Source organism: Catharus ustulatus, chromosome 3, assembly GCF_009819885.2.
Source record: "Catharus ustulatus isolate bCatUst1 chromosome 3, bCatUst1.pri.v2, whole genome shotgun sequence".
NCBI lineage: Eukaryota > Metazoa > Chordata > Aves > Passeriformes > Turdidae > Catharus > Catharus ustulatus.
The window spans coordinates 103312924-103329763 of NC_046223.1; the positions used below are offsets into that span (position 1 = coordinate 103312924).

Below are 16840 nucleotides of genomic sequence, written 5' to 3' on the forward strand. Positions count from 1 at the left end.
GGAGACACCGCCAGCAAGGCAGCATGGGCAAGGCAGAGGCTGCACCCCATTGCTTGCCCTCACAGTCACATTGCTTGCACAGACACAGCCAGACTGGAACAGGGGCTTGGCTGCACCAAGAGACAAGGCACACCCACAGCTGCTCTGGACCACAAACACAAAAATGCTTTACATCACAAGCAAACAGCTACTGAATGTTCTCAATGTAAAACACAGTACAGTGATTTGGGCATTTTAATCACATTTTTATACTTTCACATGACTGGATTTCTCAGGTTTACCCATAATTCTGCATATCTTTGGGTTTGGAGACAATTACAATATCCATATAACATTCAGCCATAATTACTGTTTTTCAGCCATTCTAATACTGCTTGTGTCTGGGAATATACTGCACTGAACATCTCATTATGACAGTCTCTATTTATATATTTGTTGAATATGTTTATTTTTAAACCAAGTTCAAAATAACACAAGCAATGAAAATTATTAAAAACAAGGGAGTAGGGAGAAATCACCAGATTTTCAGATAAAATACCAGATTTTCAATGAAGCTCTAAGAATGGGAAAACTTCCAAGATATAACAAAGCCAGTTTTAAAAAGCTTCACAGACGTTGACTGTTTAGACTGCCACAGTTTGTTACAGACCATGATCACCACCAATTTCTAATGTTATCCATTTGTTTCTGAAACTCCTTCCTGTTAAAAATATACCTTCTTCCTGATGTATCTAAAATATGCAACTGTCAGAGAACGGCACTCACTAATAAAAGTCAACACTTGCAAGCCAAATTGATTTTTTATTTGTCTCCCTCCTCACCCCAAAACAAACACTACCACCAAATCCAGTTTGAGCTACAGAAGTGCCAACACAACTAACAAGGAAGAGGAACTCTCAGAGGAAAAGAGGGTGATTGTTTGGATGCAGTTTTCCAGAGCAAAGCATACCTCGATATTGTATTCTTCTCCATCAGTATTGATTCGCACTGTAAAATCTTCATCCCCAATATGTGCCACAACCTTGGAATTATGTTCTCCTTTAACATAAGCATGGAAGAATTAAATTAATTCAGCTGTCTGTATGTGTTCCTGCACAAACACTGTTTGTTGGGGGTTTCTAAACTTCATGACAAATTACCTTCCTCAGTCTCTGTACTGTTCAATTTAAAGGAAAAAAAAAATTAATCAGCAAATTAATGGGGGACACAGCATTTCTGCCAACAAAAGCAGTGTGCATCTAACTACTATCAGACAGCAGTTTCATGGCGTCAGACTGCATTCCAGTGGAAAAGTCTCACCACATCACAAAGGCAACAAAGAAATCAAAACAACTTAGTAGAAGCGTTAGAAGCACTGCATGAAAGTGGAGCATGGCATCTTTCTTCACAGAAAAGTAATCTACAAAGAACTATCTTTAAGGTCTTTTAATTGAACAGTCTGTGCATCACTGAATCACCTCTACCTCAGCTCTGTGTTCTGTGGCAAGGAACATCCAAGTCCTACATTCCAGCTGGAATTAAAGCCACCATCAGCATTTAAAAAAAATAATAATTTGCAAGCCACTGCTTAAGTAAATTATACCTTTGTGTTCTGCCAAACTAAACACAAGAGTCCTATCTTAGGAGCTTGATGCCATAAACCCTACCACCCACCAAACCTAAAAGAATTCCCCAAACACACCACAAAAACAAAACCAGAAAACCCAAGGGGATAAGAATTACAGTTATTTCTTCATCCTACCCATATCTGATGCAAATGAGGGAAATACACCATTTACTCTGCCCAAGAGACTCAAGCAGAGCTGTGGTTTCTCAGCACTGACCCATAGTCATACTAACCAACGACATGTCCAGGTGAAAAAGTCTTGCCATTGAACACGATACTCCTTTTCCTTGCCTTCACCATCCACAATTAATGCTTGAAATTTTTCTGAAAAGTGTTCAGCAGTTGCAGTTAAGTATAATTTAAAGTGCCTGTAAAAGAATTTACTTACATTTATTTTTAAGCAAAGTATATACACACAACAGATACATTCAATCTCCATTTTATTGAGGGTCCAAAAGAAGTTAAAAAGCACTAATTCTGATAAGTAGCCTACATAAACATATACTATGTAATTGATAACTGTAAATATTTTAAGAGTCACAGATGTTTAATTAAGAAAAGGTTAAAAAAATAATCCCCAAAATCCAAAACCGTCAGTTTGCTCATGATGTGCCTTCTCCATCTGCAGTTAAGCAAAACCAGTTACTGGTAACTATTGAAAAAAAAAAAAAAATCGGAGCAAGAAATTTCTTCATCTACTTGAAATTATATAATCTTGAAGTTCTTACTTTCTGACATAACACAGGCAGAAGACCATAAACCAGAAACCTGAATTCCATATATTTTTCACAAAAACTAAACACTATCCCAAGAAGTAAGCTGATAACTTTTGCTGGAAGAAGCCTCATAGGCTCTTGGTTTATGTGGGCTTTGGGTCAAAGATTTTTGGCATGTTCCCCTGCATTTATTCTGTAATTGTCATTGGCAACCTCACCCTAAAGCCAGGGTGCATGAGGCAAAGCAGGGACAGTCAGACATCTGATCCCATTAATCTTTCATAATTGCGCCTCCAAACTAAAAAAAAAAAATTGCCCTTTCAAACATTCAGAGATTCAAAAATTATGCATAACTTGCATGACAGTTTAAGATGACACAGGGGAAGGCACATGAATACACAGAGACAAAATATGTCAGACAAACAAAAATCAATCTACACTTGTCAATACAAAGTGTTCTCACCCTGCTCCCCATTTCAGATTGACAATTTCAGCACTGAAATACCTGCAAGGCACTTTTCTGACTCTGAATAAAACCTCTGCAATCTTCATGTCTGCTCCCTTCTACTTCTGCTCCCCCTTTCTCCTAAGCTTTTATGTCCCCCTCTTATAACAAAAACCAAAAAAAAAAAACCAAACCAAAAGATTAAAATAAGTATTTTATTTAATGGGACATTCATACTCAGTAGGAAAAGGTCTAAACTTCCATGAAAATAAATACAGTAAATCTCTTGGGCAACACACCAAATACACTTCCCAAATTGAAGGCTGAGATATTCAAGAACCATAGGACAGTCAAGAAGTACTGACAACATTGCCAGATGAGGTATAAGTGAGATTCAATCCAATCAGTGGGAGTAATCTACATGAAACTAAACCTATGAATAAAGCAAAGGAAATCCTAAATTACTGCCACTTCAGCCTTCAGAGAAATAAAACAGAACTTACTTTCCCCTTTCCTCTGAGCCCCTCTGAAGTCAGAACCATGCAGATCACTAACCTAGAACTGGCCAGCCATGACAGAAAACAAAGCAATTTCTGAGTTTGAAACTGCACATTACTCATCAGAAACTGAAGGAAAATATTATGCTATTTCACTGCTAATGATTTAATTACCTTTGCAGGGCTGAAAAACTTAAGAGCCTCTCTACGTGTGTCTCAGGCTGGAGGTCCCTCTTCTTTAGTGAGTGTTGCTGGATGCTAGACAGAGAGAGGATGTCGTAGTCTGAAAGCATGGACTCAACTGTGTCTGAAATAGCAACAAGGAAAGTTTTCGTTTCAAAATACTTTATTTCCAAATGCACACATAAAAAAAGAGCAAACCAGAGACTCCCATTTCAACAGTAAGACCACAGTTTGCTCTAATTTTAGGATAACTATTGTACATTTCTGTAATGGTCTATTTTGTGTAGGCAAGTAGAAATCACAGAGTGAGACAAGACACGATCTGAAAGAGACAGAGTTTGCTTCACTTTTTCTACAATTTCTGAGCAACCAATTCATCATTTTTACTGCCACAGCAATGCATAATTAATATTTTCCCTGGCTGCCCCCCAGAAACAAAATAGGGAGAACATTCCCATTTCTCTGGGTTGAATTACCCTCCTCACCTGCTGGTCCCCACGTGAGTCTGAGGAAGAAAATAGTTTAACCTAGGAGACTTAAACCAAGTTAATTGCAGACTGGATTGTACTGGGCCTTTCTGCCCAACAGTAGCCAGAAAACAGGTATCTGCTAAGCACCGTCAATCAGAACTCATTAACAAGGCAACTCATGTGAGATACTCTGGTTTCCAATACCTTACCATCATGCAAACTCCTTTTCCTGCTCAGAATACAAAAACTTGTTCAGAGAAAGGAGACCAAGTGCCTGAATCCCCATGGGAGCAGTACACAAATTACAAATTCAGGTCAATATTCTGCAGATGTTTCCACCATTAACAAGTGCTTGACAGCTCCAGTGTTTGGCTCTTTCTGAAAAAGCCTCCTGCTACTTTGTAAGGCATTTCTTCACCAAATGACCCATCCACACTCTTCCTTCTCTGGAACACCCACCACCCAGCAACACACCCAACAACCACCCTGGCTTCCACTAGCACTGATAGATTCAGTTGCTATTTACAGCCTCAATTCCTACATTGCTATTTTCCTTCTCAGCCAGACCAGACATGTTCACTCTTCACTGCACTAAATGAGGATTCAGATGTGTTTTACAGAAGTGTTCACCTAGACATCTCTACTAAAAAAAAATCCCTGTTTCTTTCCCCTTCTTTTCCAGCTATGCTTCTAAACCAGACTTGATAAAAAACCAAAGAGATTTTCTGTTAAGGAAGATGGCATTCCTTCAGAGCCCCTGGTCACTAGCTTGCAATACTCAGTAAAGCCACCTCATGTGTTTTATTGGACTTTAAAGAAAGCAGTACCCCTAGCAAACTCTTTTACTGGCTATTGTGCAACGAACCAAGACTTCCAACTTGATATCGAGATGCTCATAGCTCTTGAAATAATACGGGATTTTTAAACCTGACACTCAGTACCATAATTCATCCCCAAATCCGTGCCTCCAAAGCCCAGGAAAGCTTCAAGAACACATGCATTGATCAGGGCAAGCGAAGCACCTTGCTTTTCCTTTTGCAAGCGGGGTGGGTGGGGAGAATTAACCAGCAGTGTACAGCCACACATGTGCTTGTGTACAGTGAAGCGAGGAAGGCACAGAGTGAAGAAGACCCCCACAGCCCTCCTGGCTGTGCACCAGACCCACTCAGTGAGGCCCGGGTGACACGGCTGCTTTCTTGGGCAGCACCACTGAGCAGCAGTTCCCAGGCTTCTCCCTCCCCAGCTGCTCCTCCCTGGCCCTTGAGCAACACAGGAAAAGCAATGCAGTTGCAATTTCCTGATTTCTGTTTACAACTCGCAGGTCGAGAGCACCTGCAATTGATTACCATGTGTTTCGGGTTATATGCAAAGCCAGGTTTCTATCACTGTATTTTCTGTTGTGGGGATTTTCCCCATACACGACATCAGGCAGGGCCCTCCCTCATCTTTAGGCTGCCATATACTGCAGAGCTGCTTCACTAGAGCCACACAGTGAGTAAATGCCTAACTTCCCCTTCCAAACTTTTTTGTTAAAAAGTCTGCTCTAATTAATTGCTTTTTGTCTGGCATCTGCCCTCATCCAGAACCACCTAGGACGGGGGTAGGAACAGGTAAGGAAATTCTGGAAAAAAACCTCATTAAACTGCTAGTTCTGAATTCTTTTAATCAAACTCAAGATTCTTTCACCAACTCAGCTAGAGTTGACTCCTCAATTAAAGTGACTGTTGATACAGAGGATACCCAACGTTGGTTTAAGATACGGACCAAGCGTGTGGTATGTGGGGCAAGAAACAAGAGGTGTGGTGCCACTGGCTGCTGTTTGGGGACTCGCCAAGCACAAGGTCTGCCCGAGAGGCACAACCCCAGCTACGAAACATTACTGTCCTTTTCCACCTCTGCTTGTGAAGTACAGACCAGAACCAAGAGAAAGCCATACCAGAGAGCAAGATGCAGCTGCCACTACACCCAGATAAATGTCTCAGTTTCATGGAAAGAGAACTGAAAACCCTGCTAAAAAAATCAGGCTTTTTTATTTGGTAGGCAAGTCCTACTCCACCTTAACATACACAAACACCCTTCTGGAAATGTCTCAGAGACACAGGAAAGGGTAGTAAGAACAAGACCTAAAAAGTTCATGAAGATGAGTAAGATGATTCTACTGAAGTAACAAATGAAACACACGGCACTCCCATTTCCTGTAACCCTGAAACAAGAGTGCACTTGTTCATATTTCCTCTTACCCTTCCTAAATTTGTTTGCTTTTAATTTTACTTACAACATAAGTAGAGGCTTAAGACACGCTGCTCCCAGACACAATCTGTTAACTAATCATGGTACCAGACAGATGTGAAAGAAATATGTTGATAATACACTCAAACCAAAATTTTTCTGTAAAATGTTCATATTGCAAAAATGAATCCATGTTCATAGCTTATTGAAAATAAAAGATGAAGTGTCATTACTTTAAAGAAAACACAGAACTGTACAGAGTCCAACTGTACAGCAGTCTGCATAGGGATGGGAGCCATAGAAAGCATATACAGTAATTTCACTATTATAAGCCGCACCATTTTGACTAAAATTTTGGTCCGAACCCAAAGTGCAGCTTATAATCAGGTGCAGCTTATATATGGACAAAGAACGAAAAGTTGCTGTTTTAGTTTGGAGGACAGGTGTCTGCTGAGAAAGGCAGAACTTCTCTTTGAAATGCAGAATGTAAACCCCCTCCCCCCTCCCTCCAAATTATTACAATTTCGAAATCAAGGGGCTTTCAGGCAAAGATATGGGAATTAGGAATAACAGTTCTTTACTAGGGAAATTAAAATAGAAATACAGTACTACAAAGAAACAAACTCCAAACCCTGACAAAGTCAGAGTACAACCTGACACCCTGTCAGGCAGGGTGTTGGTAGCAGTCTCATTAAATGGTGGCTGCATCCTCCTGCAGTGACAGATGTGGCTCAGTTGGAGCAGTGCTCCTGCAGAAGGTTGCAGTTTCCCTCCTGGAGGTCCAGTGGTGATGTGTAGAAGTCCGGTATTCCTCTGGAGTCCAGTGGAGAAAGGGGCTCCCTTAGTGTCCCAAAACCTCTGTTTTTATTTTGGTAAGAAATGTTGGGCTCTTCCCCCTGGCTGGAGCAACTTCCAATGGGATGCAGTAATTTTATCAGTCCCACAGTGGGACTCAATGGGCCATTGGCAGAAAATGACTCCCTGGAGGAAGGATGGGTTGTGAAAAGATTAAGAACAATGCCCCGCCTGGTTTCAATGGATGGCCCATTAGCAGAATATCTGCCATTGAGATAAGGATCACTGCCCCCACCCTCAACAAATGGTGATAGAATAGATACCTTTTATCACACTCTGTACTGTAACGTGCAGCTTATAATCAGGTGCGACTTATATATGGACAAAGAATGAAAAGTTGCCAACACCCAGAAGTGTGGCTTATAATCAGGTGCGGCTTATAATTGTGAAATTACTGTACTTGACTTTTTATTCAACTTTAAAAATCTTTCTGGTATTCCTTCCCCATTATCTTCATTATGGTCCAAGAGTCATTTCCCATGGGCTTCATCAGACTTGAGTTTAGTTTTCCTAAACCACTTTTTTGTGGTTCATTCCCTTCCACACCCTCCTAGATTTCTGCATTCCTATCTTTTTAGAGAACACCTTAATTGCATCTTGATATGGTAGTATTTATTTACTGCCACCAGCCTTCACCTCATGGTACCCTCTTTCCCAGAGGGAAACCTCCCAAGAACATACAGATCAAGGGTTTGTGAGAGAGACAGGGAAGGAACATCAATGACAAAGATGATATCCCAAAGCTCTCAAGAAGAAATCCATAGCAGTGTTCCTCCTCTACCCCCAGCTTTGAACTCACTAACTCTTCCCTCTTCTATTTCTAGGCTAAAAGTCTCCTAGCACTAGACTTCCAACTTAACACAAGAAAGTATCTTTTAACTCTGCTCCAGCACCAAAGAGCTGAAGAGTACACAGGAGAACAGCTTAACTCCCTGAGTTGGAGGCCACTGCATGTATTGCAAAAGAAGTTTCTCTTTCAGTGCTCAGCGAGCAATTCAAATACCAATGTCACCCTTCTCCAACCAGCTTGGCTTTCACAAGTGCAACAGTAAATTCCCATGATCTCATGCCCCATCTATTGTCCGGAACCCAACAAGTAAATGTGGAAAGTCAGCCATTTCATAAGCATTCTTTTGCACTGCATTGTTTGTGGAAAGGTTAAGCTTATCTAGAAGCATGGAGTTTTAACCCAGAACATATAATTAATATTTTTTAAAACACTCTTCAAAATTATCCCTATGATAGGAGATGTTCCTATGTAAAACTCAAGATCCAAAATTTTAAAAAATTTATTACTTCTGGGATTTTAAAAAGACCACTAGATAATCAGTGGGGTTTGCAGGAATGATTGTAGTTATTTCTCCAATTATCCCAAGGAAATAAAAGCAGAAATAATTTTTCTGTCAAAAAAGCCTTCAGGGAGCAGACCTAGAACAAGCACTGCAAACACACTCAGGAAGGATTTTGCAGTGGGACTGTTTTATCAGTGTAATCTCCAAGACTGAAAAAGAGGCTCCAGGCTGTATTTCATGCAGTACTCACCAACTACATTTGGGTTCTGATCTCAAGCTGATTTCCAATGGGTATCAAACACCTATCAAAAGCTATGAGCAGCTGACTAGTAACAATTTTTCTGATTCAGTGGAGGAATGACTGAATAGCTGAAGGACTCCATATTCTTTACTGTTACTATTTAGTTTTGTACGCCATTCTTGTACATTAAAATACTTAAACTGAAGTAACCAAATACAGTAATTTGAAATATAATTCAGAGTCTCAGAATTTAGACCAGGAAACACAGACTGGAGTCTTTCCAGCTTGAACCACAAGAGCTAAAGCAGGTCTCCATCACCCTACATAAAACAGCTGCCCCTCTGTTTGTAGTTAACAGCTGCTCACTGGCGGCAACACAGCCGGATCGTTTGGCTGCAGCACCGTTCAGGAGAGCCAATGGAGAAGGCAAATATATCTGTACTTCAACTGGGCACACAAATGGTCTGTGCCAGGCACGAGGTGATGCAGTCATGCCCAAATGTTTGTGGATACCTCCTCTGAGCTGCTTTTAGGACACTGTTATGAAGAGGACACATTGAGAAGGCTCATCGTAGGAAAGTCGCTCTGCAACAACTGCTTGCATGTGCTGTTACATCTTTCCCCAGTACGTCTGGTAGAGAGATGTTGCCAGAGACACAATACAAAGTGAATGGAAACACTTATCCCACACAAAACAGCCTATGCTTTTAACAATTTAGATAAATCATGTTTACTTGTTTCAACTGAAGAGTGGTTGCTGTTTTGCTCATAGAGAACATATAAACACAAGAACTTGTATGAGAAACAAATTCAAAGCAAGAACCAAATACACATCAACATTCTAATAAACCATAACAAGATAAAAGCTTACACTCTGTTTGAGCACATTTCTGGACAAACCTGTTAGTAAGAATGGCCAGCCACGTCAGCACTACTGAATGTTTTAAAAGGCATGTTTTTGACTGGATCCCAGCTGCACCAAACTAGTTAAACCACGTGAGAAAACAAGGTCCTGCACTCAGTCAGCAGCAGAGGAAGCCTCGGGGTAGGGTTAATCAGCCCTCATGCTGGGAGGGCAGGGATGCTGCTGCTTACTGTCCACCAGCCTACTCCACAGTGCACTCCTCCTGCAGTTACACTGGGCAGCTGCTCTTTCCTTATCACACATTCAGACATGCCAGTGATGGGTATCATGGAAAAGTTAGCAGCTTACTAAACACCCTTTAGCTCAGCTCAGGAAAAACTTGTTCATATATGTAGCTGCACCTTTATACTACTCCAAAGGTTTTTTCCCACAGTAAAATAAACATCTGTTTCTAGGCAGTGGGAATATTTCCTTAAGGGTGCAAATTCTGTTTAGCAGAAGCTCTACAGACAATTAAGCTGCTGTTTCTGATGGTTTTGAATACAGCTGAATACCCACAATGGCTCCTACACACACTTCCAACCTTGCAAATTATCTCCTTCAATAATCACTTCTTAAATAAGGACCAGTGAGGAACAGAACTTATACTGTTGGGTCTACTGGATTTAATAACAGTCTGTCCTATTAATGACAACAGACCACTTTTCAAAGGGGGAAAAAAAAAGCAATATCCTGACAAATATTGACATAAAAATAAAGAAGTCCTCATAATTAAAGTGAAACAAGGGCAATACAGCCATCCCATCTTACACCAGAACAGCATCATATGACTCAATGTTAAAAATCCCCAGCACAACCCATCCCCAAATCACATGCTTTCATACATCCTGCAGAGAGGAACTGCCCAGGCACAGGATGCAGTGTTCTCTGGAAACAGATCACTTGTCTGGCTATCAAAACACTACAAGCCTCACTACTGTACAAAGATACCACCTCACAAAATCCTGCTGTGTCACTAAATAAGTTCAAGTGGAGCTGATTCTACGTAGACACTAATTAGACACTAATTACTGTCTAGACTACACTAGTGAGACCAAACCCTTCACTTCTGACTGCATTTCTTCTCCTTGTAGATACAACTTTGGACTCATTCACACACAGGCTTTCAAAATTTGAGGCACATCACAGGTCCTGAGGGGCAGAATTTTACTGTTTCAGTGACAACCTGAAAAAGTTAGAAAGGAGACAAGGGATATCATGTTCTTGTTCAACACCTCAGTAATTATGGATCAACATCTACCAGGGGGGCAGCTGTAGGTGCCTCCCTTCGTAACAGAGACACCTTGTTATGCACCACTCCATGCACCTACTTAGGTTAAAAATGCAAACATCAAGGAGGGAAGAGAACAAATAATGCACATTAGGGCACACAGGAAGACAGGAATGGATATTGTGAAGAGATGCAAGCCACAAGTGACAAAGATGGGCAGTAGTACTACACGTACCTGCAAGAATGAAAGACATCAGGAAGACCATTAGAACCACTGAAAGGATTGCAGGACATCCCCAAAAAAGGCAAGTTCATGTGCTGCACATGAAGACCACAGAAGAGGAAAGCAGGATAAACTGCTCTTTGTTAAAGAAACATGGCTCCTGGTTTCACAGCAAAGCATGACCCATCATCAGTCTGGCAAACAGGCAAACTCTGACTCCTACAGTTTATAAAAAACTGGGGTGAGAGATCAACCTATTTATAAAGAAAATTAAACTTCTATCTCAAAGACAAATCTTTGCTGTCTACTAAACACACAATTAAATCCAAATGTAAAGCCAGAGTGCCAGAGTGTTAGAGTATGGCTGTGCTTCCTCACTCAGCCCTTCCAGCCACAAAGCAGAAATCCACGCTGGGGCTCCTGTACATGCACACAAAAATTCCTGAGTGTCAGAAGCATGAAACTGAGATGAGTCACTGCTGCTATCAGCAATGTACAGCAGCACTGAAGCTGTCAGTTTTTACTTGGGAGAAAATTAAACCACCCCAAATCTTAAATGCAAACAGGAATTTTACTTTTTGTCTGCTCAAAGGTCAGAACAAATTGGCACTACTGAAAACCAAGTTCATGCTGAGCACTAGATTATGCTCCCATTACAAAAATCTTGCAATAGTTAAAGGTAATTCTTATTAATTAGAATTTAATGTAGCATTGACATTCTTCTTTTTGTTGACCTTGAGTACTTTCCACAGAAACTACACTTTAATCACTTCTTTCAGTTGGAAATGGAAACATTGACCTATTCATATGAACAAATGAAAACAAATCCGAGAAAAGTACTTGAAAACCTTGATATTAAGTAACTTCATGGAAAAGATTGCTAATCCACAACACAAAAATAATACTGGTAATTTGCATTCAATAGGGCTATGTCTACACCAAGCATTTGCTGTTTATACTGGAGACAAAGACACTGCATCAACAAACTCCTGCAATGATTTTGAAATAATCCCTCCACATTCTGGGTAGGGACCACATGCTGTGGGATTGTGTGTCCTTGAATTCTCCACCATGTGATGCATGGTGAGAAACACACTCTACCTTCAGCTTTTGGGACAAACTGCAAGACCAGCTCCATCTAAAACACTAATCTTGCTTGAAAGGTTGTCCAAGGTGCAAGAAATAGTAACAAAAAAGGCAGATCATGGTAGGGAAATGAATCATTTGACCCTCACCTAGGTGTTCCCTTACTCTGCAACAGAACTTCAGTCCAGCAGGATAAAATTTAATCTTGCATTAAGATTTTTGTCACGAATTATCTCACTGCACATTCTTGACACTGAGCTAAACTTCCAATTCCTAAACTCCTCGGCAGCAAGTTACGTTCCTGGCCTTTTGGACTTCCTGCATTTTGTCACACCAAGTGTGAAAAATTCAAAACTGACTGCAAATCAATTTATGCTGCCCTCTGTATCACTTAGCTCCCTGGTTTATTCATCAACATCACCACCAGTTCATTTCCTGAGTTGTTGTACCCAACAATTTCTAAATCTGAGTCTTTTGATGTGCATTAGGTAGGTTTGCACCAAACCATTTGTAACAGGTCATTTCCCCAGCTCACTCAGGTGTTCTGAGTTCTGCATGGTATTTCTGTAGTGTAGAGAAAAAACTGGTGAAAATCAGGGTACCTGCCTCAGATTTCATTAGTGCAATTTGGCAGGTAGAAGAAGACCTCCAGTGAGTGATTTAAAGAATACCTGCCTATCTTTTTTTTATGGGCAGAACATAAAACATGTAAAGAACATATAAAGAACAACCATCTTATTTTACTTCCCTGCCAAGCTTGTGACAAAAAGTTCTCATTCCAAAGAGGTAACAGTAAAACAAGACATGTTTCACATCCAGATTCTGTTTGGGGTAATCCTGCATACATGCTGCTTAGTGGCAGCACACCACTCTACTGTAATACAGATTTAGGCAGTTCTTTAGATATATTCAGCAACCTATTCAGCTCCCAAGATGGATATTTGCACTGTTACTCTCTTTCAACTACATTAAGCTCTGTTACCATTCGGATATGTCTGAACTCCAAGGCAAACAACATAAATATTTTATAGCTATAAATGGTTATCTTCAGAGATAAACTACAACAAAAACAAAAATTTTGAAAGAGTTGCCATTAACTTTTCTGGGGCCTAACTACAGTATCAGTCGCTTTATTGAGTAGTAGAGTCCCACTTCTGTAGAAATTGATCCTTGATGCCAACATTATTAAAAAGAGTACACCTAAAGACAAACTGAGGTGGATACCATCCTGCCTTCATCCCTCATCTGGAACACAATCACTTTCACCCTCTAAAAACAATGGGGCAGGTGCTTGGACAGTCACACTGTGAGCTGCTTCACCATAATGGAGTTCACAGAGAGAAAATATACCCCTTACTGAAAATAAACCAAAACCAAGCAAATCACTATTAAAAAAAAAAAAAGGGGGGGGGGTGGGGAAGCCAAACAACCAACAAAAGAGATTAGCTTCCAGACAGCATACATTCCATGAATGTGCTCATAGGAATGGGGAAGGGATTGGAAAGTTGAGGTCAGGTTGTGGCAGTCCCATTTTAGAACAGTTTAGACTCCTGGAGCACCACACCCTTAGATTACTTCAGCTGAAAAAAGCTGGAAAATGACCCATATCTTTTTATCACTTACTCTATTCTTTGTTAATTTTTTTTTCACTGTATAATTCTTTTCCTCCTTGAAAAAGCGAAACTCTGAGTAATAAGCAGGAAGTTCTCAATAGAAATCACAAAATGTTCATTCATGAAGCTTCCTTAAGGATAGTGCCTATCATAAATCTGATTTCAGCTCCTAAAAATTAAGCTGAGGATAAAAAGAGCTTTCAAAATAATAATATTAAAATTACTAGAATGAAAAGATGATATTTAGAACACCAAGCTTGCAAGATGAGGACAACAGAACTCCAACAAAAGATGAACATAAAACCACAATAACATAAGCAAAGGTAGCTTGTAAAAGACATAAAGCTAATACTCTAAATATTTTTTATTTTATGAGACGAAAACACGCAGTTAAATAATCAAAAGGGCTTGTAAAACAAGTAAGCTGCAAATATAGCCCCAGGAATGGATGCTAAAGGCCACTACCAATAACTGACCTTAGTATTCACTGCAGAGGAAATTAAAAAGTTCCCCAAAAAGAATTTTTTGTCATGATAGGATATATGTAAAAACATGTGTTCAAGACTCAGGAAAAGAAGTCAAGAAAATGACCAATAAATCAACAGAGTACAAATGTATTAACCCAAGAGTTACAAAGCACTACAAAAATAGAACTGGTCAACTTCTAAATGTGGTATGGGACTTAAGTGCCCCTGGTGTAGTGCAGGGGGTCTGAAAAGATCAAATTCCACTCCAGGTACCATCTAAGGGCCAAATCAACAAATATATTCAATGCCCTGACCTGGCAATCAGGTAACAATAACAATGACATCTAAGTTACTACACCTGGGGCTAAATAAGATACCAGGAGAGTAGTGACTCCTATGTATTAGCATATATATGTGTGTATATACATGGGAGTAGTGTGTGGATAAAAGTAACAGCTAATGTAGCCCACACAGACTTTTCAACCTCTCTCACAAAATATTTTTGTAAATTTAGTTTACTGGACAACAAAACAAAACACGTGATGAAGTTCAAGGTGAGAATGTGTGAAATAACACACAAAATAATTCCTCGCTGTATTTACACAGCAAAGTATGTCAGTATAATTATTACCACTCAAAACAAAACACCAAAAGAAATACAACATCAAAAGAAAACAAAAACAAATAAACAAACCCCAACCCCCAAAAAAGTCCCCAACAAGCAAACAAAAAAAACACAAAGAAAAGAGAGCATGGAGTGACTATTGAAGACCAAAAACTACTCAGAAAGGAGACAAAACCAAAAGCATTCATCATTATAAATTTATGCCGCCTTTGTATTACAAATAGTGTCTGCAGCCCTGACCATACAACTAGAATAAATAAAAATCCAATACAATATATACAGACAAAGTAACCAATAAAGTCGTGATTCTTTCCTCATGCTAAGAACTATTATACAGACTAACATTTTACTCACTTAAAAAACAAAAGATAGTACAAATGAGACATATTGCATCAGTATGTAAGTCACTAAAGGTGTGAAGAAAATGAATAATTCTTCCAACAATTAGAAACAGAAGAAATTAGGTTTTCCTCCATGCAGTATTTCATGAAATTGAAGAGCTCATAGCCCAGGCACAGTGGCACATGGGCCAAGAAGATAAAAGCCATCAGATAAACTCTGCACAAACTCATAGCAGAGAGGTCCTTTAGAAGGCATGAGGATCTGACAGCCCAAGATGCAAACCACTGTTCAGGACCTCCTTGATACTGAAAGGACACGCTGTGTTTGTTTTATTTCTATTACACTTCCTGTAGCATCCACCACTGAGCCCCATCCTCCCCAGGTTCCTGCAGCCACCCACTGCTGAGGACTGCACAGAACCACAGATCCACCTCAGGCGCAGGAGAGGAGGGCAGAGCTGCAGCCTGGACACCTCTCAGGAAATGTGCTGAGAGACCTAAGCCAAGAAAGGAGACTCGGACAGTCCCTGCTGGCCTCACTGACCGGAGACAGGACAACAACCTCTGTGTAAATGGAAAGCCAATTAATCACTGGAACAGTGTTCAGAGCCTGTCTTTAGACAGTTCAGTTGTCGATCTGAATGTCAGCATCGTCACATGTGAATCCCCACCCTGCACAGCAATGGGCTCAAGGAAAGCAACAGACCTTATCACAAAATCATTTTTGTACCTTTGATTTTCGAAACAGGCGTTTTCATGTGGGGGCCAGATAAACCTTCTTAAGGAAACAAAAATTTTGCTGCTTCAATAATGAGGAACTACTGTACAGGGAAGAGGAAAAACGAAGCAAAGACAAGGATCCAAGAAGTATGTAAGACATGGGTCTTAAGGAGTTACAGGAGTTTAAAGGAGTTAAATAAAGCAGCGGTTCTCCCCCGTGTCAAGCTTTTCCAGAGGTCACTTCCAGCTCCAGTGGCTTCGGGCTCTCTGGTGACTCTCCAAACAGAACCATGAAGGGAAGCCATTTAGATGGTTTTGCCCAGTGAGGTGGTGCAGCCTCCTTCACTGGAGATACTCCAGACGGGCGGGATGCGATCCTGTGGAATGTGATGCAGGATGACCCTGCAGGCGCATGGAGACGGGACCAGATGACCGCACAGCGATCCCTCCCTGCCCGACCCGTTCTGGACGATCCCGCCTTAGCACAACGCAAACTCCTGAGAGAAAAACTCTGCACAGACCTCGAGCGCGAAGACAATGGTGTCTCCCCTGCTCCCCGCAGAGAGCAGTAACCCCAAGCACTGCCCATCAGCCATGCCTTCAGCAGAATTGCGCTCTGCCCCAGCCCACACATCACCCACCGCTAACACGCGGCAGAGGCGGGGTGCCGTGCCTCCCCCCGTCCTGTCACAGTGGTCTCTCCCTCCTCCTCCCCTCTCTCCCCTCCCTTCCGCGGTTGCCGTGGTCGCGCCCTGCCCTCACCGTAGCGCTGCGGGCGCTGCGGGTGCCCCAGCGCCTCCAGCCCGCCCGGCCCCCACACCAGCACCAGGGCCGGGACCAGCCACAGTCGAAGCCTCATGTCCGGGCGCGGCCTCCTCCGGCACTGCGCGCCCGCTCGTTCGCATCCGCTCGGGGCAGCCCCGCGCTCCGCCCGCCGCGCCGGGCCCGCCGCCCTCCTGGGCCCGCACCCGGAAGCGCGGCAGCTGCGCGCGGGGCATTGTGGGGCGGGCGGGGCCGCCATCTTGGGCGGGGGGCGGTGCGGAGGGGAGGTGCCCTCATGGAGGCAGTGTGGTAAGGAGTGCCGTGGGGTGTGTGG

At 41.6% G+C, this 16840-nt stretch overlaps 1 protein-coding gene across 1 annotated transcript in view; it reads right to left on the reverse strand.

Annotated features, from left to right (window-relative positions):
• Nucleotides 1-16701, reverse strand: part of ADAM17 (ADAM metallopeptidase domain 17) — a 35369-nt gene extending 18668 nt beyond the window's left edge. The window contains 5 exon segments of the mRNA XM_033054591.1: nt 950-1038; nt 1840-1852; nt 1854-1974; nt 3439-3571; nt 16507-16701. Of these exon segments, the coding sequence (XP_032910482.1) occupies nt 950-1038; nt 1840-1852; nt 1854-1974; nt 3439-3571; nt 16507-16603 (453 nt within the window). The 5' untranslated portion in view covers nt 16604-16701.
• Nucleotides 16702-16840: the final 139 nt, after the last annotated feature.